At 42.7% G+C, this 25,807-nt stretch overlaps 1 protein-coding gene across 1 annotated transcript in view; it reads left to right on the forward strand.

Annotated features, from left to right (window-relative positions):
* The window catches only part of XXYLT1 (xyloside xylosyltransferase 1), a 286,052-nt gene that overhangs the window by 39,583 nt on the left and 220,662 nt on the right, over nt 1-25,807 (forward strand). The window contains exon 2 of the mRNA XM_040349500.1: nt 3,333-3,480. Within this exon, the coding sequence (XP_040205434.1) occupies nt 3,333-3,480 (148 nt within the window). The remainder of the gene's footprint in view (nt 1-3,332; nt 3,481-25,807) is intronic.

A 25,807-nucleotide genomic window follows, 5' to 3' on the forward strand; every position in this document is an offset into this window, starting at 1 on the left:
CCACCCGTAGCCGCGCCGGGTATAATAAAGCGTATGAAAATTTAGCTTTCTGCATTTTCCGTTTGATCTCCAGAAAGCCCGCCCTCCTTTTCTGTAATTGGGGGGAAAAATCAGGAAAAAATGAGACTTTAGAGCCTTCAAAAAAAACCTCTCCCATTTCTCTACTCTTTCTCAATAGGGCCTCTTTATCACGGTAGTTTAAAAATTTTAATAGCATTGATCTTGGGCGCCCTCCGGCGGGGGGGGGCTTAAAGGGGACTCTATGCGCTCTTTCTATTGTAAATATTTGTGAGAAGCTTTCTTTACCAAATAATTTTACAAACCAGTTTTCCAAAAATTCTATTGGTCTAGCCCCCTCACACCTCTCCGGTAGCCCCACTAGCCTGACATTATCCCTCCGGAGTCTATTTTCCATTTCGTCCATTTTGTCTTTATAACAGTGGCAATAGAATACATGATGCCTTGAACTGAGCTGGGCTATGGTATACTGTTTGGACTGATCATAGGCCAAATGAATTAATAGTGCTGTAATGTGCTGGGCTGCGCTGTGCATTGAGAACATGGACTGATTATATGCCTAATGCATCTAATTATCCAGTGAAGTAAAGTGAAGTAGGAGTATGGTACATTGCACATTGCATCGAGGACAACTGAGACTTCTGTACTTTACATCTGTGAAGTAGGGACTATTGATTGCTACCATCATTTACTACCCATGGTCCCTGATGTACATCTGGGGTGATATCCTGCCTCCAGATTTGTTGTCCAAACAATTGCTAGCACCTAAATACGGCACTATTGACTTGTCCCCTGCTAATTATGGGCTCCACATGAGCTGGGGAGCTTTTGATTCTGATCCTGAGATAGAGCCTCAGTAGAGCCTTAACAGAGGACAGAAAAGAAAAAGAAGACCTCCTTTTTTTTTTTTTGCTTTGCTCGCTCCAGGCAGTTTTGGCCTGCTCTGTTTATAAAGGATAAAAGGATAAAGAGGACACACTGGTTTCAAACGAATCGATGGTGACTATACTGCGCTGTGCTGTGCATTGATGTATGGACTGACTATAGGCCTAAATGAACAAATTGAGCATTAGTGGTTAACTCATTATCTTCCTCTAAACAGAAGTTTTTTTTTTTTTTTTTTTTTTTTGTCCATACAATGTCAGGACCGCAAGCATTGAGGTCAGCAAAAGACAAGGTTGGGGTAGCTGCTGCAGCAGCAGCCAAATCAGAAAAAGGTGTTCCTTCAACAGAGCAAACCCCAAATAAAAATGGCTCAATTCCCCAGGCCTTTGCCAAAATAAACGCAGATAGACGAAGCCAAGGCCAAACAGCGGCAGTGGAAGCAAGTAAAACCTCTACTAAAAAGAATACAGCTACCGCAGTTATGGACCCAAAAGTAATTCCCAGGCCAGAAGATGTCCCCACAATAAAAGACGTATTCTTAGTGGTGAATGAATGCAAAAAGGCGCTAGGTGAACTGTGCGATCAAATGAAAGGCGTTAAGGAGGAATTGGTCTCAGTAAGACAGGAACTGCGGAAAACTAACGAAAGGATATCAGAGGCGGAGGGGAGGATTTCACAAATGGAGGACGAAATGCACCCCCTCAAACAAGATGTTAAACACATGAGGTCCCAAGTGGATATATTAGAAGGCTGTTTGGCGTATTGTAAGTGGGATACTTTTTGGCATTTGCGTAGTAATGGCATTCTTCTGGCAACTCGACCATGCAGCCCATCTTTCTTCAAGTGCCTCCTTATTGTGCTTCTTGAAACAGCCACACCACATGTTTTCAGAGAGTCCTGTATTTCACCTGAAGCATCCCAAACAATTTTCCTGGCATTTGCGGCTGAAATTTTAGTTGGTCTACCTGACCGTGGTGTGGTTCTAACATAACCCCTCATTTTCCACTTCTTGATTAGAGTTTGAACACTGTTGATTGGTATTCTCAATTCCTGGGATATCTTTTTATATCCCTTCTCTGTTTTTTTTATACAGTTCAACTACCTTTTCCCGCAGATCCTTTGACAATTTTCTTTGCTTTCCCCATGACTCCAGAAATGTCAGTGCAGCACTGGATGAAAGATGCAAGGGTCCAGAAACTCATTGACCTTTTATACACACACACACACACACACACACTAATTGCAAGCAAACGGATTACAGGTGAGGATGGTTACCTTTTTAATAGCCATTTAAACCCCTTTGGGTCAACTTGTGTGCATGTTATCAGGCCAAAATCACCAGGCCATGTAATTTTTTGATCAGGGTCATTTGGGTAGTTTCTGTTGCCATTATGATTTAAAAAGGGTAAACACAGTCGATCCATAATAATTGGCTTCAGCCAAACACTAATGCCACGTACAGACGATTAAGCATTCCGACAACAAAACCGTCATTCCCACGGATGTTGGCTCAAACTTGTCTTGCATATACACAGTCACACAAATGTTGTTGGAAATTCCGAACGTCAAGAACGCAGTGACGTACAACACATACGACGGTACTAGAAAAGGGAAGTTCAATACCAGTCGTGTTAGTAGAAGTCTGGTGAGAGACGATCCGTGCTTTCCAGCCTCATGCTTTTCAGTCCATTACAGCGTGACGAATGTGCTATCTCCATTACGAATGCTAGTTTTACCAGACCTAGCGTTTCCATCTCGTACTTTATTCAAAGCATGCATGGAATTTTGTGTGTCAGAATTGTCCACACACGATCGGAATTTACAAGAACGGATTTTTTTGTTGGAAAATTTGAGAACCAACTTAAATTTTTGTTGTTGGAAATTCCGACAACAAATGTCCGAATTTCCAACCAAAAGCTCAAATCGAACATTTGTTGTCGGAAATTCAGAATGTGGGTACACGGTATAACCATGAGTGAAAGAAATGTTTTTGTGTTATCATTCATATTCTCTGAAAAATGGCCAAGAAATCATAGATTCTGCCAGGGTATGTATAAATGTATGAGAAAATCAGATCGATGCTACATCCACCTAGTTGAGTATAATGTTTTTTTTTTTTTTTTTTTTTTTATATATCACCCTCCAAATACATTATGAAACACTGCTGTCCCTTTCTTCATACAGAAAAAAACAGTAAGTTTAATCCAGTGCAGTAGATCGCTTAATCATTCATGTGTTTTTTAGTGTTTTTGATTAATCTGACCATGTAAGGACAGAAACTGATTTGATTTTCTAAACACTGATCACACTGTATAGATGGACTGGTTCATCATAGTAGAGATTGTTGAATGGTGTATAAAGTGACATTATATTTTTTTGTCTGGTATTTTTCTTTCTTCCTCATACATATGTGATCTCTGCTTTTACAGGTCATATTCCATGATGTCAGCGCCCTGACGGAAAAGTTATTTCCAATAGTAGAAGCAATGCAGAAACTCTTCAGTGCTGGCACTGGAACCTACTACAGTGACTCCATCTTTTTCCTATCTGTTGCCCTACACCACATAATGGCAAAAGGTAACTTGATGGCTTGTACCATACACAGAATCATCTTGCTGCTGCTTGGCATCAAACAACAAAGTAGTACAGTTTAGCCAACAGCACACACAAAGCTACATAAACTATTCTGATCAGCCCCTAGGGTGAATAATGGGTTTGACTGTGAGACCAAAAAAGTCTGCTTGTGAAATTGAAACATAAATACGTAAAGCAGACATTTATCACAATGCGACATAAAATACACATTGAGTTGGTATTGGTTTTATTGACATAATTATTTTGTATTTTTTTTTATTTTTTTTGAGTCTATGCATGCTATTATGTAGCATAATAGCCCCAGTAATATCTTACATGAGTGTTGCATATATTGCCTGGGTATATGCATGTGTGACATGCTTGTGTTTGCAATGTAGAATATAGCAATTATTATTAGCTGAAACATTAATGCCTGACTAATTGCTTTTCTCCCTAGTGGTGACCCAAGTATGTCTTTACTGGGATGCCATGGATTGGTGGGTTCTAAACCCCAGGTAGCCCACAACCATTACCTGCAATACACAAATACATTGATGTTAGTAGGCAAAGTGGGGAAAACATTTTGGTGCTATGGTTTCACACGATTACTCCATGACTAGGTATGGCAGCTCCCCTGGTGTTGATGATGTTAGGAGCAGGGTGGCTGTTGGTCACTAGATGTATCCCCCTTTTGTCAGTGTCCCCTGCAGTGGTCTCCAGACTTCCTCCTGGCACCATCCCTGGGGCAGACTCCAGAAAGGTGTGGAAATTAGTGGCATTTAGAGAATTTTAAGCAATAGGGAAGTGCACAGGGGTCCACAGTGGGGAAAGGGGTATAGCAGAAGCCGGATACCCTGGGTGACCAAGAGGAAGGTGGATGGGAGCAGTGTGGCTGTCCAGAATCGCCAGAGGTTGGAGAAAACAACATTGCTGTTTATTGAAAAAGTTATAATTGCAAGGCAAAGGGCAGTATTCAAAGTGCTAATTGTAAATATTTTATTTATGTGAGCAGACTGAAAAGTACTAAAGACAGTGTCCTTCTTAAAGGAAGAACTACAGTGCCATGAAAAAGTTTTCTCACCCCCTGAAATTTTTCACATTTTGTCATGTTACAACCAAAAAGGTGAATGTATTAATTTACTGGGATTGTATGTGATAGAGCTACACAAAGTAGCACATAATTGTGAAGTGGAAGGAAAATGATAAATGGTTTGCAAAATGTTTACAAGTAAATATCTGAAAAGTGTGGCGTGCATTGGTATTCAGCCCCCCAAGTCAATACTTTGTAGAACCACCTTTCCCTGAAATTACAGCTGCAAGTCTTTTTGGCTTTGTCTCTACCAGCTTTGCACATCTAGGGAGTGACATTTTTGCCCATTATTCTTTGAAAAATAGCTAAAGCTCTGTCAGATTGGATGAACAGCAATTTTCAAGTCTTGCCAAAGATTCATAATTGGATTTAGGTCTGCAATTTGAATGGGCCCTTCTAACACATTGATTTGCTTTGATCTAAAGCAGGGGTCTCCAAACTATGGCCCTCCAGTTGTTCAGGAACTACAATTCCCATTATGCCTAGTCATGTCTGTGAATATTAGAGTTCTACAATGCCTTACGGGACTTGTATTTCCGCAACAGCTGGAGGGCCGTAGTTTGGAGATCCCTGATCTAAAACTTTGCATTGTAGCTCTAGCTGTATGTTTAGGGATATAGTCCTGCTGGAAGTCGAACCTCCTTTCAAGTCTTTTGCAGACTTTTAATAGGTTTTCTTCTAAGATTGCCCTGTATTTGGCTCCATTCATCTTCCCATCAACTCTGAACAGCTTCCCTGTTGAAGAAAAGCATCCCCACAACATGATGCTGCCACCATCATGTTTCACGGTGGGGATGGTGTGTTCAGGGTGATATGCAGTGTTATTTTTCCGCCACAGATAGCATTTTGCTTTTGGACCAAAAAGTACAATTTTGGTCTCATCTGACCAGAGCACCTTCTTCCACATGTTTGCTGTGTCCCCCCAACATTGCTTCTCGCAAACTACAAACGGGACTTCTTATGGCTTTTTTTCAACATTGGCTTTCTTCTTGTCACTCTTCCATAAAGGCCAGATTTATAGAGTGACCGACTAATAGTTGTCCTGTGGACAGAGTCTCCCAACTGACCTGTGGATCTCTGCAGCTCTTCGAGTTACTATGGGCCTCATGGCTGCTTCTCTGGTGAATTCTCTCCTTGCCCGGCCCGGTCAGTTTAGGTGAACGGCCATGTCTTGGTAGGTTTACAGTTGTGCCATACTCTCCATTTTTGGATGATGGCGTGAACAGTGCTCTGTGAGATGTTCAAAGCATGGGATAATTTTTTTTATAACCTGCTTTAAACATGACCTGTCTGGTGTGTTCCTTGGCCTTCATGTAGCTGTTTGTTCACTAAGCTTCTCTAACAAACCTCTGAGGGCTGTATTTATACTGAGATTAAATTACACACAGGTGTACTCCATTTACTAATTAGGTGACTTTTGAAGGCAATTGGTTCCACTAGAGTTTAATTAGGGGTATCAGAGTAAAGATGGCTGAATTCAAATGCACAGTACACTTTTTAGATATTTATTTGTAATAAAGTTTAAAAAACATTTTATCATTTTAATTCTACTCTACAATTATGTGCCACGTTGTGTTTGTCTGTCTATTACATAAAATCCTAATAAAATACATTTACGTTTTTGGTTGTAACATGACAAAATGTGGAAAATGTCAAGGGTATGAATACGTTTCCAGTAGAAGAAATTGGAGCTTGTTAAACCCCTTAAAACATCCTGTGCACTAGCTCCTGTCCCCATGTAAATTTGTGCAGGGGTTGCTGATCAGTGGTGTCAGAAGGCTAGCCCTGCCCACCCGCCTAGCTGTCCGACAACACTGATCTAAGAAGGCAGATTTCTCTGTGACCGCTCAAGAGGATAAAGCGGCATGACAGGCAGTGCTCACAAAACCTCACTCCCCCTCTTTTTAGATTCTGGATGGAACATTGCTCTGCTGTGCAGTGTGATCCACTTATCTCTCCTGTTTAGACCACACTGCCACAAACTATTAAGGACACAGAGAAAATGGAAACTGTCAGATTGTGACTGGAGAAGAGTTCTTTCAATCCACAAATACACAAACCGACAACAGCTCACACTGGCTACTACACTTATCTGAGACAGCCTAGTGTAGTAGGCAGTGTGTGTTACTGTCTGCTTGTATTTTTGTGTATGAATGCCTTTTTTTCCAAATACATTTCACAACACAATATGACAGTTTCCACTCTTGGTACCTGAATAGCTGCCAGCAGGTTAGGTGTACTAAACAGGAGATAATGAGACACAGGGCTGCAGAATGGAGAGGTGCTGGCTGCAACTTCCTCACAGGAACACCCATATGATAGAAAAGGATATTTAACATCCACTGCTCAGTTAATGGAAACAGTGACCCATGGGGGCCAACAAGCTTTTTATTCTTCTGATAATTCTTTAATTGATAGTTATGTTTAATAGTAACGCCTTTCACAGCACAAGACAACAGGCATCCTCCAGAGTCCTTGAAATCTGTAACTCTAAACTACTGCTGCCATTGGTGACTGTTATAGGATTCTAAACCACAAGCAGCAGACTTCTGATGTTTTTGGACACTTTTTTTAAAGAAGATCATATCTCATTAGCAGTGTAATCCTAGTATTCACAAGTTCCTTTAATGATGTTAAAAGGCTTAAATACCCTTGCCAGATAGTGTCTTTGTATACATGTATTTTAATCCTTGAAATTCCCTAAGGTCTGTGTTGGAAATCACAGATGTGACCCTGCTGTCTCTGAGACTCGTAATAGTTTAATTGGCGAAAGCCTGTTCTTCAATATATCTTTCTAAGCTTAGAAGTCACTGGTATTTTTAGCGCATAATTATACAGCTTTTTATCACGCCATTTAAAGCATGTTATTTTACATCAACTTTAGAGCAAGAAAATTAACCTTATAGGCAAGCTAAACCCGAAACGCACAATTTGCCAGTTAACCCTTGTTGCCAATAGTTAGCCAGTTTACCTTTAGTGATTTATGTATGCTCAGATATCCAAAATGTGATTTAAAACAAGAATTCCTGCATTGGTTGCATCTGTCCATGTAATTAGCCTGCTTTTGCCTTATGTGCCTGTACCCTATGCCCTCCACCCCAGACCTGGTTCTTTTGGAGCAGTCTGAGTGTGAAGCATCAGGTTAGACTTCAGATTATTAAATATGGGGGACATTTTACAAATGTTAGACTTAAATTGGTTTTAAAGCCTAAACATTTTTTACCTTAATGCATTCCCTGCATTAAAGGTAAAAATTGCTCCATTACCTGTATTGCCTCCTCACCCCCCATTATACTTACCTGAGTTCTCACTCGATCCAGCACTATACCTGCCTGTAATGGGTCTCCCCACTCTTAGTTAATGGCTCCCACTGCTGTCAGTCAAATTCTGTGACAAGGGGAAGGGCTCAGCCGTCTGTGTCTATGAACGTGGGTAGCGTGGGTCGAGGTAAAGTCCTCAGGTGTGCCACCATAGGTGGCAGCTTTCAATGGTTAGACACCGAGAAAAGGAGTGCCAGCGGGGGACCCCAGAAGAGGAGAATTGGGTCTGCTCTGTGCAATTCTATTGCAAAGAGCAGGTAAATATAACTTGTTTTTTATTTTAGGAATTAAAAGGGATTTCTCTCTGTCCCAATATATTTATTTGTATGTGTATACTGTGTGTGTATAGTATACTGTGTATACAGTATCTCACAAAAGTGAGTACACCTCTTACATTTATGTAAATATTTTGTTATACCTTTTCATGTGACAACACTGAAGAAATTACACTTCGCTACATTGTGAGTGTACAGCTTGTATAACAGTGTCATTTTGCTGTCCCCTTAAAATAACTCAACACACAGCCATTAATGTCTAAACCACTGGCAACAAAAGTGAGTACACCCCTAAGTGAAAATGTCCAAATTGGGCCCAAAGTGTCCATATTTTGTGTGGCCACCATTATTTGTCCAGCACTGCCTTAACCCTCTTGGGCATGGAGTTCATCAGAGCTTCACAGGTTGCCACTGGAGTCCTCTTCCACTCCTCCATGATGACATCACGGAGCTGGTGGATGTTTGAGATTTTGCGCTCTTCCACCTTTTGAAATCACATTGGGACTGTGTGTGTGTGTGTGTGTGTGTGTGTGTGTGTTCTGTGAATATGCTGCTCCTCCTTGGAGACTAGGTTTCCTCAGGGGAGTTGACACTGAATAAAAAGATGCCAAGATTTGAAGTCATGGAGGGAAGCTATGCAAATTTGAAAAGCACACTTTCTAACAAAAATATCATATGAAATTGCTGTTCAAATGTAAAACTATAGCATGCGAGGTAAAGACTGATTTCTCCTATCACCTTCCAGGACGGCACACCTGAGAGATGAGGGCTCCACCCCACAGGAAACACAATCAATTCACAGCTTGTTATAAGTCCCCACCCTTCCCCTTGATCCCCAGTATTGATTGTGTTTCTCCCGAACACAGCGACATGTTTGTTTTGTTTTAAAGACCTAAAAGACCGGGGAGGGTCTAATGGTACCCCTGTTGAGATAGGTTTTAGGGAGGCCGTGGAGGGCTGAACTTGTCCTTCTCATAGGTCGCCCCAAGTGTGCACCAGCGCTCTGGCTGCAGGCAGTGCGCGCCATCGCTGTATTTCAAAAGCCGCCATTAGCCGCTCTCTGCACTTCCGGGTTTTCCTATACAGGAAGCACTGGTCTCCAAGCCTCGTTCTGAACAGCCGCATCACAGGAAGTGGACGGCGCCGAATCAGTGCAACCCGGAAGTGCTAGAAAATGCCGGGAGACAGCGTGGAGAGTGGTGTGGAGAGCAATGTGGTGAGAAGTGGTCGGCTTGCTGTACCAGCCCCTCTAGCGGTACCAGCAGCCCAGGACCCAGCCAACCTCCTCATGGAACAAGAGGATGGGAAGGCAAATGCGACTGCAGGCAGATCCAGGTCGGGGACAGGTGAGTACAAACCCCCCTTGGAAAGGGAGGAGAGAAGGGAGTGAGAGGTCCTGGCTTTTAGGGGTCTGAGATCCCGGGGGCCAGCCAGAACAGGAACTGGATTTCACTTCTCACCTTACCCTTTCCCTTCCCTAGTACAAACCTGCAGTTTTAGGGGAAGACAGAGTAATGTTAGGCATGTATGTTGTATCTCTTGTCTTACAGAATCCCCCCAGCCAGAACCCAGGAGGCCCAGATTAACAACCTCCTTCTGCTACAGTGCATAGCTCCTCTAAAAAATAAAAATGTGGGTAATGTAAGGATAAACTCGCACTCAAAGCCCTTTTGCTATAAATGCCTTAATAATTTAGCAGGGAGGGGGGCTGCTGCAATGATGAGAAGATGTCTCTCATCTTTGCAAACGGAAATGCCGGCAACAGTCAAAGCTTTCTGTGAAGCCGCCAGGCAGTCAGTAACCCAAGGTCCTGACATAGAGGAGCTTATCCCTAGAGAAGGCACATCCTCCCAGGAAAGCCTCTTCTGAATGGGTCCTAGTGCCCTTCCCCCACCCTCACAATCACTCCCTCTAGCCCAGGTAGAGGGAGAAAAGGAGGACGGGGAGGATATGGAAAGCCAGGCCAGAACACAGCTCAGAGGGGGAGTTGGATCTAGACCCTGTTAAACCACATTCAGGAGACGCCTCTTCACCCTAGAGGAACTGGATGGACTCCTGCAGGCAATATAGGCCACTGAGGAGATTACAGAAACCCCTAGAATAACTTCAGCAAGCTATATAGGGGGCTGAGCAAGGCTCAATCCAGGGTGTTTTCCACTCCATCAATCCCTAAAGTGTCAAGGAAAGCTGCTATGAATCTGGCAGGTAACTTACGATGGTGGATTTGGAGGTTTTTAGCCCCTCAAAGCCTGCCTCCTAAATTTTTACCCAGGGATTACGCTTCCCTTAATCTATTATCCTTAAAGCGGGAGTTCACCCATAAAACAATTTTTCCCCTTAGATGGATGCTCGTTTTGTCTAGGTGAATCAGCTAGTTGTTTTAAAATATGAGCTGTACTTAACGTTTACGAGATGCATCTTCTCCGTCGCTTCCGGGTATGGGTCTTCGGGAGCGGGCGTTCCTTCTTGATTGACAGTCTTCCGAGAGGCTTCCGACGGTCGCATCCATCGCGTCACGAGTAGCCGAAAGAAGCCGAACGTCGGTGCGGCTCTATACTGCGCCTGCGCACCGACGTTCGGCTTCTTTCGGAAAATCGTGACGCGATGGATGCGACCGTCGGAAGCCTCTCGGAAGACTGTCAATCAAAATAGGAACGCCCAGTCCCGCAGCCCATACCCGGAAACGGCGGAGAAGATGCATCTCGTAAACGGTAAGTACAGCTCATATTTTAAAACAACTAGCCGATTCCCCTAGACAAAACGAGCAGGAATCTAAGGGGAAAAATTGTTATGTGCGGGTGAACCCCCGCTTTAAGTGGGTTTTTCCTTTTCACCATGGCTATGGCAAACAAATAAAAAGGGGACCCACAAGGATTGTCTGTCAGGAGGCCTTTTTCTAAATCCTTCTCCTGAACAGACTAGTGGTTTAAAACCAGATGTTCTTTGTTGACCAAAGTATTTCCTTGTTTCACAGAACAAATCTCTGATTAGTCTTTTTGGTGGTCCTATGCAGCAGTTACAGACATTATAGACCACGATTGCTATAATGTTGACACAGTCAATCTTTCTATCTTAAAACATTCACAGGCTCTCAGATTTTATCTTTTAAGAGCCCCTTGCCACCTAGATCCTGCATCCGAAGCGAAGGCAGGGGCATAGGTGGAGCAGACCTGCAGGTCAGTTACATGATCCAGCGAGGATACCTTCATCACACACTAGGGAGTGAAGGTAAAAAAATGTAAATCAAAATCTGACATTTAGCAGAAAGGCCTTGCAGGCAGGGGGTCCCACCCTAAAGTAGGCCTGTTGGTTCCTTTATTATCCTCTCAGGTGTGCCGTCCTGGAAGGTGATAGGAGAAAACCTACGTTAGACTTACTGGTAACGGTATTTCTATGAACCTTCCAGGATGGCAAGCCTACGTCCCGCCCTATGTGGAGGAAAAGATAAACTAAACGCTAGGTGGTAAGTACCTATGTGGAACGATGTCCTTTGTGAACCAGTTCAGGATTACTTTATTACATACTGGGGTTTAAGGGGAAGGGTGGGGACTTATAACAAGCTGTCAATTGATTGTGTTTCCTGTGGGGAGGAGCCCTCATCTTTCGCGTGTGCCGTCCTGGAAGGTTCATAGAAATACCGTTACCGGTAAGTCTAATGTAGGTTTTCCTAAACACGACACAAACAGAAAGTTAAAAAGGGTGTGATGCTGCTTGTGTACGCCAGACTGATGTACAGTGCAGTGTTCATTGTTGAAGTAGAACTTAACTCGGAAAGTGAAGGTCTGATATGGCATAAGAAACATCTTAGAAATGTTAAAGCGGAACTTTACCTACAAGGCTGGGTTTACACATATGCGGGAACGGTATTAGTGCGGCAGTCTGGTGTGGTTTTGTTCACCGGTTTGGGTGCTAATTTTCACCGGAAATTGAACATAACCCTTTTTAAAACCTCACCGTGGCCGCCCTGCACATGTGTAAACTGGCTCTATTTAAAGCCAGTCCGATTCACATGTTATGCAGATTGGATGCGGTTAAAAACTCATCCAATTTGCATATATGTGAACCGAGTTTACTAGTTTGAAAAGAATAATGTTCTTTACCAAAAGAACATACATTTCACATTAATAGTTATGGTACCAGATTAGTGTGTGCAGTAAATTGCCTCCAGCATTGCTCCTGTTTCTTCTTATTGGAGGCCATCATTTTGTTAAACCCCAGAGCAGTCACTTCCTCAATGGAAACTCCCTCCCTCCTTGGTCTCAATTTAAAATATGTACATTTCCAGCTTTGATTGTATGTCTTGGCTCAGATCGAAAGGAAGACTGACAGAAGCTTTACAGTGCTAAAAGGTCACAGGCTGCCTATGAGCGATAGGAGAGAATATCAGGGAGATCAGATAAGACACTATCCTTGTAAGTTTAACTTTTTTGTGTCTCCTGACCGCAGCGCTTGTCCTTTCACCTCTCCTGCTTTTCTTTTCTCCCTCCCTAATCTTTGTTCCCTTAGCACAATCTGTGTCATTACTGTTGCTTTCTTCCCCCTTGTATCTCCAGCCTTAGCCTATTCAAGTTATTGTGATGCATTGTACAGGCATACCCAGCGCTGAACAAGATTTCAGCGCCAAACATGTAAACACTGGACAGGTAGGTGTGTGTATACAGGATGGGGGCAGGATGGTGTTAGTGCAGTGCACCTTTAGAAGGAGTGGGTGGGGTATCATTGGGCTTAAATCAAGAATGTGCTTATCTCTTTTACATAATTAAAATTTCATATGCGTGAATGCAGAACCAATTCATATAAGTGAAGTAGTAAAATTAGTGTACAGATCCTTTTAACAAATCTAAAAAAGCTGATGCATAAACTAAAGATTAATACATATATGTGCAAACTGATGTTCAATAATAAATGTGCCACGGCATTGTTTAATCAAAAGTTCACGTGTAAACCAAAATAAAAATAAAATTAATAGTGTCAGATCAATACCAATAAATATAACCCCATCCAAATGTGAAAAAAAAAATTCCAACTTGTGTCCCAACCTAATTGGCCCAAACTCCAACAACTGTGAAAATGCTTGCTGTGCATAAACTGCATTCAAAGTGCTTCAGTGCTAGATGTGCAACTCTCATGCATAGCAGCTTACCAGCAGAAAAGATCTCATCACACACAGGAGCTCAAATATGCGCTTGTATTTACAAATAAAAAGTATCTCTACCGACTAGCTCAGGGAGCCATCCTACTCTTACTGATTACAGACCCAAGATTTACAATTCAATAGACCGGTTGAGAAAAGAAAAGAAGGAGCCTTATAATGCAGTAAAACTCAAATACCATTTAATAGTGGATAATTGCATTTACAAATCAAGCAGTATGTCACACAGCGTTCCGATCCAAGCACTGCATGATGACATCACAACATCAGCTCTGCTAATATGTCCAGTGTCTTGGGTAAGATGAGGCAGGGTTTCCCTGTGTATTTACACTGGTTTCTGTTTACTAACACAATCTGCAGTGCATTGCATATTATGCGGTTCATTATGGGTGTTGCTCACTTTATTGTCGTATCCCCAGCCATATTGTCCTTAACATTTTTAGCCGTGAGCAAATTGAATTAGGCGTTTTTTCTTCTCTTATCTAAACTTAGTTTCAAGAGGATGAGGTAACTGTATCACTCGTCCCGGATGAAGCAAGGGGGCACACAGCACGTTGCAGTCAGCGACTGGGTTAAAGTGACTCCTATGTCCAGATGCACATAACTCTATCCTTTCTGCACTCCATCCTGTGTGTACCCCACTGGGAATCCCCACTTAACAAAGGCAGATCACAGCTGCAAGGAATCAGGGACAAGAAAGCAAAAGAGCATGTATTTTGAAGACGGCTTACAGAAAACAGAAACCACCTTGGGATAATAGCTGTCCTGAAGCAATGTCATAATAAGTTGCATTCAACACAGTATAAATTCCTTGTTTTCCTATAAGACCCCATATCACCAAGGCTGTTGGTTTCTATTGGGCTTTCCAGTATCAAGCTTCTGCTTCCCAGGTTTGCAAGGCCACTACCTGGTCCTCTGGTTACATGTTTTTAAAGTTCTACCAGGTGATTGTCAAGGCCAATTTTCATGAGGTCTGCTAACTTTTTCACATGTCTGTATATGAATTTGTGCGTAAGAAAGGTAGGACTATTGACTACAGCTGTTCAATTTTGACTATTGGGCTCCATGCACACTGGCATAAAAAAACGTTGCTTCTACAGGAGTTTTGTGTTCTGCCTGTAAAAGCAACTCAATGTTATCCTATGTGTTCATGCACATTATGATGTTTACAGGCATATTTTGAGAACAACGTTAAGAGGCAGAAAAACAAACCCTTCTCATTCGCGTTTCTGATTGGAGCTCACTGGCAGATAAAATTAAACCTCTCCTAAACTCGTCTAAACTTTGTACAAAAATTTTTCTATTTGAATGTTTTTTTCTCCAAAGAGAACAGACATTTTTTTTTTTAAGCCCAGTGTGCATGGAGCCTGATGCCCCGTACACACGATCACTTTTTGTCATGAAATAAAATTACATTTTCAACCACTTAAGCCCCGGACCAAAATGCAGCTAAAGGCCCAGGCCAGGTTTTGCGATTCGGCACTGCGTCGCTTTAACAGACAATTGCGCAGTTGTGCGACGTGGCTCACAAACAAAATTGACGTCCTTTTTTTCCCACAAAGAGAGCTTTCTTTTGGTGGTATTTGATCACCTCTGCGGTTTTTATTTTTCGCGCTATAAACAAAAATAGAGCGACAGTTTTGAAAAAAATTCAATATTTTTTACTTTTTTCTATAATAAATATCCCCCAAAAATATATAAAAAAACATTTTTTTCCCTCAGTTTAGGCCGATACGTATTCTTCTACCTATTTTTGGTAAAAAAAAAATCACAATAAGCGTTTATCGGTTGGTTTGCGCAAAATTTATAGCGTTTACAAAATAGGGGATAGTTTTATTGCATTTTTATTAATTTTTTTTTTTTTACTACTAATGGCGGTGATCAGCGTTTTTTTTTTTTTTTTTTTTTTTTTTGTGACTGCGACATTATGGCGGACACTTCGGACAATTTTGACACATTTTTGGGACCATTGTCATTTTCACAGCAAAAAATGCATTTAAATTGCATTGTTTATTGTGAAAATGACAGTTGCAGTTTGGGAGTTAACCACAGGGGGCGCTGTTGGGGTTATGTGTTCCCTGAAGTGTGTTTACAACTGTAGGGGGGTGTGGCTGTAGGTCTGATGTCATCGATTGTGTCATCCCTTTTTATAGGGAGACACAATCGATGCAGCCTCCACGGGGAAGCCGTGTTTACATACGACTCTCCCCGTTCTTCAGCTTCAGGAGCGATCGCGAGGGGGTGGCTAGAAACAAATAGCCGCCCCCTCATCCCAGATCACTCCCAGACGATTTCCGAGACCGCCGCATGTACCCGGGTGGGGGGGGTCTCGATCGGACCCCCGACCCACGTCTAGGCAGGGACGTACGGGTACGCCCATCTGCCTGTACGTGCCATTCTGTGGACGTATATGTTCATGCGGCGGTCGTTAAGTGGTTAAAAACGTCATTTAAAATGATCGTGTGTGGGCTTCACATCGTTTTCTGTCTTCTGAAAAACGTCAAAAAATAAATTCGAACATGCTTCAATTTTTTATGTCATTTTTGAAAATGTAATTTTTCATGTTGTAAAAAATGATCGTGTGTGGGCAAAAACAACGTTTTAAACCTGCACATACCCAGAAGCAAGTTATGAGACGGGAGGTAAAACTACCATTCATAATGAAGTAAGCACATTCATCACGCTGTAACAGAGAAAAAGGCACGAATCGTCTTTTACTAACAAGTAACCAGCTAAAAGCAGCCTCAAGGCGAATAGAACTTCACCTTTCGAGTGCCGTCGCTTTGTTCATCATTTTTCAAAAACGATGGTGTGTGGGCAACATCATTTTAAATGATGAAGTTGGAAAAACGTCGTTTTTTTTCATGATAAAAAATTACCTTTTTTTTCATGCCAAAAAGTGATCAGGGCATTGGGATTAGGTCTTTGCTAGAAAATGTATTCTGTAACCATGCTTCTATTCAAAACATTTAATTGCTACATGGAAAACTCAGGGAATACTTGTTGAAAGGCAGATTGAAAAAGTATTCAATAGAATCTTGCGAATTGTTTACAGAATTCATTATTTAAGCCGTACCTAGTTTCTGAGCTATGTGCTACTGCTGGGAAGGGTATGATGACAAGAAATGACTGCAGAAGAGTCAAGAATATCATTTTGATTTTTTTGAGTATTTTCCTCATTTCCAGATATGCCTGTATGGATAGGAATGATTATTGGGGAAGAATAATCATTGTAATGAGAGATGTCTGACCTAATTGTCTTTAACTGTGTTGGCAGAGAAGTAGAAGGTCACAGAGTCTGTCTGGGTTATGCTGAGTGGAGAATGATCAAAGAATGTAATTAACAGTCTGCTTGTGCTGTTTATAGATCATGCTTGTTTCTTTATTGGTAGAACACCACCTCTGCCTGAACTGACAGAGCAGTAACTTGTTAGCGGTAATTGGTAAAAGTTCTTTGAATGTTCAGTGATGGATAAACGGACACTTAGATCGTTACTGCACTTTTCATTCATGTCCATTGAGGGACACTGGAAGCCTTAAACCTACTGCCAGCTACAGGATGATTAGACACTGGTAAACAAACTAAAGGGCAGCATAGGGTATAACCCCTCACACTTCCAGCATACCCACATTTTTTGCTAGTGCCCTAGCAGAATGGATGGCCACAACATGTCATGTTATTCCAAATGGGGTGGAATTGGGAACAAAGTCCCACTGTACCGGGTGCCCTAGCTCACATACAAATAAAGGGTGCTGCTTGCAGTTTGGTGCCGAGTTCTGCAGCTTGGTGTCTTGTACTATTGAAATTTCTCCTCCCGTCTTTGGAGTCCTCCTTGGCTCCTTCAGGCATAGCTGGGTAGCAGTTATGCTCCTGTGCCTTCGCCGACATATTGGATATTTGATTTGCTTGCAGCGGCCTTAGCAGCTTCTGTGCCAATGGGCTGCAGAGATTGATTCTGAATCGCTCAGGTCCTTGTTGGATTCATTTTATCTCTGAAGGGTTAGTCTACTGCTATATCTGTTGCTTCTACCAGTGCTGTTTCTAGCCTTAGATTGTAAATTCCCCCTAAGACAGCATAGTTTTCCCCCCTTGAACCAGCTTTGCCAACAGTTTCTGTACGTAGACTGGAAGCACTCTGAAAAAGTTGTTTGCGGCACCTCTGGGTGCTTGCTGCCCTTGTACGTTTGTTTTTTTTTCTCAATTTTTTTCATTTGTAGAAGTGTTCTATTTAGTCTGTGGATCACGCCATATCTCTTCTTAAAGCGTAACTCCATATTTTTTTTTTTTTACATTAAATAGTTTAGACCAAGCTGATCCATATGACCTTTTGCTTAATTAACAGATGCGCCCACTTGGAGCACTGTATAAACTGTACTGTATGTAGTAGTGGTGCAACGGATTGTCACCGATCCATGATCCGAAAGGGTCACCCTGTTCGGATCAGCACACGACGCGATCCGCGGAGCGCTCCGCCACCTCGGCAATAGGAAAGTCCGGAGCAGCGGCCATCTTGGTACACCCGGCTGTCTCGTCAGGAAGTGACGTTTCTTCGCCGCCATCTTGCTCCAACCCACACTCCTGCACAGTCATGATAGTGAGAAGGGGGCAAGCGGACATCTTGTTACACTCGGAGGTTTCGATTTCACAGTTTTTTTCAACACAAAACAAAGCTTATATGCTTAAATACAGTATTTGGAAATTCAACAGACTGTTTACATGTTACATTTTAAAAGCAGCAGCAAACCTTACATGCTTGCTAATGTGACAGAACACCTCTGATTTTCACATTTAGTTGAATGTGAAATTCAGAGGTGTTCTTTCACATTAACAAGCATGTAAGGTCAGCAGGTTTGCTGCGGCTTTTAAAATTTAACATGTAAACAGTCTGTCAGATTTACATATACTGTATTTAAACACACAGACCCGGATTCACAAAGCACTTGTGCCGACGTATCTTCAGATACGACGGCGCATATTTGCACTTACGCGGCGTATCTGTGCGCCATACCCACAAACTAAGATACGCCTAAAAACAGGCTTAATCCCGCCGACGTAACTTGCCGGCGTAGGGTGGGCACACATTTACGCTGGCCGCATGGTGGCACTGCCATTGATTAATCATTTAAATGTGCAAATGAGGAAAATACGGCGATTCACGAACCTGCGCCCTCCCGACGCAGGCAACGAGGGGTGCGCGTTAAGCCCCATAAAGGAGGTGTAACTCAGCAGCAGACATGTAAAGGTCTGCATCAGGGAACATAAGCTAGCGTTTTTTTTTTATGTAGTTTACATTGGACGTGTGTCTGGATGGGCGTAGATTACGTTCATGGCGCAGGCAGTGATCAGGCGTATCTTAGGTAGTTGTTCTGACGTGGTTATGCGCATGCGTACAGGGATGCATCCACGACACGACGCATGCGCAGTTCGTTCAACGTACTTGTCTGGCTCTCAAACCATCATTTGCATGGGGTCACGCCTCATTTGCATGGCTTTGCATGGGGCAAGCCCACTTCCACCTACGCCGGCCTGCGCCTTCGAAATCTACGCCACGCCGACGCAGCTTTGGGAGCACTGGCTTCCTGAATTCCATGCTTGCCTCTCTGCGCTGCGTCGGCGTAGCGTACATTGAGATGCGCTACAGCGGCATAAATGTGCGCCGCTGTCTGTGAATCCGGGCCATAAGCTCCGTTTTGTGTTGAAAATAACTGTGAAATCTAAAACTCTGGTGGGTGTAACAAGATTTGTCTTGTCTTTTATTTTTTTGCTGATCCGAAAAATGATCCGATCCGTGACTCTGATCCGAGGATCGATCTGATCCGTGAGTTTTTTGATCAGTTGCACCCCTAGTATGTAGCATCAGTTGCATACAATATAGAGCACTGTGCTTCGGCAGCGGTGTGGGGACTTGTCAGCTGTGTACATTCCAGGCATAAACAGTTGTCTTTTAGATTCTCCTGGTTTACAGGTCCAACAACAAACTGGACAGGTTTGTATCTAGGTTCGAGGACCCACTGGCAAAAGCAGTGGGTTCTCTGGTGGCTTCGCAGGATCACTGCCGCTTCCTACCCTGAAATTCTTTTCTTAAGAGACAGTACACCATCATTCCTTGATATTGTTGTTAATGGATTGAAAGGCTCATTCCACGGGGTGTACTGTAATACAAAGTTTTGTACCTGTATCAACCATGGTTTCTGTCCTGAGCTGTGGGTTGCCATAGTTGAACGTGTGACCGGTACTCCTGCACAGTTATTTTCCTGTGACAGAGCTCCTGTACATATGATGATGGCCTTGGATCACACTTGTAAGAACAATCTGGAAAGTTACTTTTAAGATGTAACATTGTAGTTTCTAATGAGCACAACCCTCATACCTTTTATTCTGTTCTCTACTATAACACAGTACAAAATATGATGGTGCTATTTGAACAAATTATAATACAGATTAAATAAATATCTTTGTCTGCAGAATGAATATTGGTTTAAAAAATTTAGACCATGAGCATAGGCGTTTTATATCGAACGTCGGTGCGCAGGTGCCGTATAGAGCCGACTCACAGTCTGGCTTCTTTCGGCAACTCCTGACGCACTGTATGCGCCGGTCGGAAGGATGTCAATCAATTAGGAAGGCCCAGTCCCGCAAATTACATACCCAGAAGCGGCAGGGAAAATACGGTATGGACGGCAATAAAATAAAAAAAAAACAGCTGATTGTCATTCTGACAACTCGGCTGAATGTAATGTTAAAAATTGTTTTTTGGGTCAACCCCTGTTTTAATATACTTGCAACTACGCATTGGTCTAAACGCAAACATTATTAATACGCTATGAATAAATCAGCTTGTCCAGTCTATTCCCTGTTCAAGATTGGATTGCCAGAAGGTGTCTATGGGGGTTTCAGAGGCCCCACTAATATGATGATCTTCTATTCTTATGTCTTTCCAGATCTATTAATTGTCTGTGGGACTGACGTGCATAGCCTTTGTACTGTGAGGACAGGGCCTAGATCTTGTATCGTAAATACCAATGCCATCTGTTTATCATGGATAAACTTTTATCATCTTTAAATGTAATGTAAGGTGACATTTTGTAAGCCCAATGGTAAAAGCAGCTTATTTCGTATTTACTCTTATTGTGGTAGTGACTTGTTACACCATAGCTAAATAACAGATACACAATGTATAATCTGACTAGGATTTACTGTTTTCTAATTGAGTTCACTTGCATGCAGCTCATTCTTAAGACGGTGAGAAGGATATTTTGCATGTATACTATACATCGAATGTAATGAAGTGAGAAAATATTGTTTTGGCTTTTAGCTGACATTTCAATTTAGATTTTTGACCATGGAAATAATTATCTAAGTTGGAAATTTCTTCTATTTTGTCTTGTCTTTTGATTTACCCGCATGTTTTGTTGGATAGCTGGTGCTAATTTGGACCTAATGCTTGGAGATCACTAAGGTTCTGAATCCTGTACTGAAGCAAATATGTAGGCTGTTATTCTTGACCTCCTGATAATGCTAGTTGTCTGGGTAAAATGTAACAACTAAGTTGGCACATGTAGTAGCCAGTGAGGTTAAAACTTCAATTTACATAATTGTTGTGGGTCAGTGACACAGAAGTTATTGAATGCAATGAATGAACATGGCAGCTAGGCAACTACCAATTTCAGGAGAGGTCAGCAATGACAGCTTACATATGTGTGCGTACACCCACACACATATAGGTAGCTGTTAACAAAGGATCTGAGAACGGTCTCTTCTTGGTGTGCTGGCTTAGCACTTGGAGTAGATATGTCCTCTGCTCTCAACATAAGCAACAGCTTCTCTTTTCCAAACATATTTTCCACCACAGTTCAACAGTTTAATTTTTCAGGATGATTTCTGTTACTGGCAGTAGTTTTCCAGTGGCCGCAATCACTCTTTCATTCGTCCATACACTGCCAATTTCTTGCAAGGGAGGTTTGAATCTGCTGTATCTCACGCTGCGCGGCTGACATTTTCTGGCCAATGTGTATAGCTTCTTATTTGTAAAGGATCTGTATATGACTTGTGCTCAGCTCCCCTCACCTTTCTGTAATCGCATGTGAATAGACAGATTAAAGAGAGCATAGGACTGAGAATACCATATAATATTTCTTTCTGTTAGTCTGCCATTATAATAGAACACAATTCAGAGTTTTGCAAGTAGACCAGGAATTTGTTAAAGGGTTTGTAGAGCAAGCTACAGTGGAATCTACAAAGTTCACACCAATATATGGGTATTATACCAACCCTGCTAAATTCCAGTGTTGCCAAACTGCCAGCGCAGGCTTGAGGGGTAATACAGGTTGACGTGTGCTGCTGATGAGAGCTGTTCTATAGTTTTATAAAAGAGTGGGCATACTGAATTTGTGTTTCTGACTTGCACAGTTTTAGGTGTTTAATAATGAGCAAATCATTTTGCATTCAGCGTTTTGTCTGCAGTGCTGGCATGTTGATGCTGCTTTGCTTGGGTGCACAGAGGAATCAGTGCGTGTGTGTATGGAGGGGTCGCTTAATTACCTTGTTTCCTGCATCGGAAACCCCTCACTGTGCAACAACTGGCGCCCTGATTCCAGTGCCGACTATAGTTGGTGTGTTGTGTTTTGAGCATGCTTTTTATTGAAATACAGAGCTATTTTCCCTACGCATGCTAGTTTTAACCCACTTTCAAATTAGATATTTTAAGTGCTATTTCTTAAGCAATGCTGAGTCACATTAATGATAATTATGTGCCTTAGGAAGCCAGTTACTGTGTCTTCTGGGAAGAAACCAGTCACGGTACAGTCATTGTTTGATAGAAGTGTCCTATTTCTGTTTTGATATATATATTGTTTCTGTGGGGATTCCGAAGTTGTCTGCCTTGATGGGGCTGTTCTTGTAATTATTGCAAGGTCACTGGGAGAGATTAGAGATTTATTGTTGGGGTAGTGTATAACTGAACCTTTCCTGGCAGTAGCTCAGTCGGCTGATCCTGCAGTAACCGGTAATCCTGTGGTTTATTTTAGGGCATTGCTTTGCATATTGTGTCAGATTCACAATACTGTACAAAGGAAAGTTGACCAGTTTGTAACTGATTATGGATATGGTAATGATAATTAGATTATCTAAAAATTACACAGATGGTTGTGGGGATTTAGAGTATTCACAAATCATTGCAGTATTGTGCCACCCTTGTGGCAGGTTAACATGCCCTTTATCAGTCGCAGCACTTCTCCATTGTGGAAATGGAAAATCAAGAAATCACCCTTGGTCCTTTTTTAAAGATCAATCACTGTCATTCAAACCATATAGCCAGATTCAGATAGACTGGCTTACTTTTGAGGCGGCGTAGCGTATCGCATATACGCTACGCCGCCGTAAGTGAGAGAGGCACGTGCTGTATTCACAAAGCACTTGCCTCCTAAGTTACAGCGGCGTAGCGTGAATGGGCCGGCGTAAGCACGCCTAATTCAAATGAGGATGAGGGGGGCGTGTTTTATGTAAATGACCCGTGACCCCACGTGATTGACGTTTTTTACGAACGGCGCATGCTCCGTCCGTGGACATTTCCCAGTGTGCATTGCTCCAAAGTATGCCGCAAGGACGTATTGGTTTCGATGTGAACGTAAATAATGTCCAGCCCCATTCACGGACGACTTACGCAAACGACGTAAATTTTTCAAATTTTGATGCGGGAACGACGGCCATACTTAACATTGACTAGGCCAACTATTTGTTCGACTAACTTTACGCCGGAAATCACCTTACTTAAACGGCGTATCTTTACTGCAAAGGGCAAGCGTACGTTCGTGAATCGGCGTATCTAGTCATTTGCATATTCTACGCCAAACTCAACGGAAGCGCCACCCAGCGGAAATATTGCACCCTAAGATACGACGGCGCAGGCCACAAACACAGGAAAATGCAGCTATGAAATATAAATCTGCAAAACCTATAGCATTAATAAAAAATGTCATGCACACTAGAGTAAAACATTGGATTGAGAGTAATTTGGTTTGAGTGTGTTTGGCAAGACGAGCAATTTTTTATTTATTTTTTTTAATACATTTTAACTTGATCAAAAAGCGATATCTTGATCGATATAAGAGTAGCGTCATGTCGCAACTGAGTATAAAAGAGAAGAGAGGAGCCTCTAAGTGTAGCAATATGGTTACATTTAATGAAGGTACAACATTTAGCAACTCACATGGTTGATGATTATAAGGCCGGGTACACACGGGCAAACATGTACGATGAAACCGGTCCGTCGGACCTTTTCACCGTACATGTCTGCCCGGGGACTTCTGTACGATAGCTGTACTAACCATCGTACAGAAGTCCGCGCGTAAACAATACGCGGGGCGTGTCCGCGCCGTCGCCGCGACGATGACGCGGCGATGTGGGCGGGCCTGTCTTTTAAATGCTTTCACGCATGCGTCAAAGTCATTCGACGCATGCGAGGGACGGCGGGCGCTCGGACATGTACGGTAGGTCTGTACTGACGACCATACATGTCCGAGCGGGCAGGATTCCAGCGGACGGTTTTAAAACAAGTCCAGGAATATTTGCCCGCTGGGAAAAGGCCCGGCGGGCAAATGTTTGCTGGAATTCTGCCCGCTCGCGCCTACACACGACCAAACATGTATGCTGAAACGTCATCCCTTCAAGCCTCACTTTCAGATTGCTGTACAGCAGGGTAGTCTTCCTGGTCACGATTGCAGATTGACAGTGGTGAGAGCAGGAGATGTGAAGGACGGTCTATGTGCACAGCTTTACCCCGGATGCCTGCATACTTAATGTACCTGTTTTAATCATCAAACATGTGAGTTGCTAAATGTTGTAACTTCATTAAATGTAACCAAATAGCTACACTTAGGCCCCTTTCACACTTAACCATCAATTTTGTGGCGCTATTCGGCTGCTAGCGGGGCAGTTTTACCCCCGCTAGCGGCCGAGAAAGGGTTAAAAACCACCGCAGAGGTGCTTTGCCGGTGGTACAGCCGCGGTGCCCCATTGATTTCAATGTGGAGGAGTGGTATGGTATACACACCGCTCCTTCATCGCTCCAAAGATGCTGCTAGCAGGACTTTTTTTAACGTCCTGCTAGTGTACCGCTCCAGTGTGAAAGCTCTCGGGGCTTTCACACAGGAGAGACAGCAGCGGCTGTTTCAGGTCGCTTTGCAGGAGCTATTTTTAGCGTGATAGCGCCTGCAAAGCGACCCCTGTGGGTAAGGGGTCTTAGAGCCGCCTATCTTCTCTCTTATACTCTGGAGCTCCTGCTGGATTTTGCTTCTAATTCCCTTTGTAGTGGCTGCCATTTGTGGATGGACATTTTTATGGTTGCATCACATTGCTATAATCTTTTTATATGGACTATAAACTGAATTACTTAAGAATAAATGGTTGTGGAACAAATCATCTGAGTTTCCATTATTTCTTATGGGAAGATTTGGTTGATATAAGAGTGCTTTGGATTACAAGCATGTTTCCGGAACTAATTATGCTCGCAATCCAAGGTATTACTGTATATGATAAAAGGAGAATACTTTATGTATGACTATATTTTTGTTAAAGTGGAACATTACATAGGAATTAAAGTGGTTGTAAAGGTAAAAAATGTTTTCCCTAAATAGCTTCCTTTACCTTAGTGCAGTCCTCCTTCACTTACCTCATTCTTCAATTTTGCTTTTGAATGTCCTTATTACTTTTGAGAAATCCTCACTTCCTGTTCTTCTGTCTGTAACTCCACACAGTAATGCAAAGCTTTCTCCCTCGTGTGGAGTGTCGTGCTCGCCCCCTCCCTTGAGGGGGCGAGCAGGAGAGTCAGGCCCCGTACACACGGTCGGACCGAACCGATGAGAATGAACCGAAGTTCAATTTCATCGGCCCAAACCGACTGTGTGTATAGGCCATCGGTCTGTTTGTTTTCCTTCGGTCCAAAATTTTAAAACATGCTTCAAAACCGAACCAATCGACCGCTCCCCGATCGGACCAAACCGATGGTTAGTACAGAAAAGCATCGGTTCAAAACCCGCGCATGCTCAGAATCAAGTCGAAGCATGCTTGGAAGCATTGAACTTCGTTTTTTTCAGCACGTTGTGTGTTTTACGTCACCGCGTTCTGACCCGATCGGATTTTGAACTGATGGTGTGTACACACATCAGACCATCAGGCCACTTCTGCAGTGAACCGATGAAAACGGTCCGTCGGACCATTCTCATTGGTTCGGTCCGACCGTGTGTACGGGGCCTCAGGACGCCCACTAACACACAGCTCCCTTTCTCTATCTGCAAAGTAGAGAACGTCCTGACTCAAGGGAGGGGGCGAGCATGACACTCCACACCAGGGAGAAAGCCTTGCATTACTGTGTGTAGTTAGACAGAAGAACAGGAAGTGAGGATTTCTCAGAAGAAATAAGGACATTTAAAAGCAAAATCGATAGATGAGGTAAGTGAAGGAGGACTGCACTAAGGTAAAGGAAGCGATTTAGGG

This window comes from Rana temporaria, chromosome 4 (genome assembly GCF_905171775.1).
Source record: "Rana temporaria chromosome 4, aRanTem1.1, whole genome shotgun sequence".
NCBI classification, from domain to species: Eukaryota; Metazoa; Chordata; class Amphibia; order Anura; family Ranidae; genus Rana; species Rana temporaria.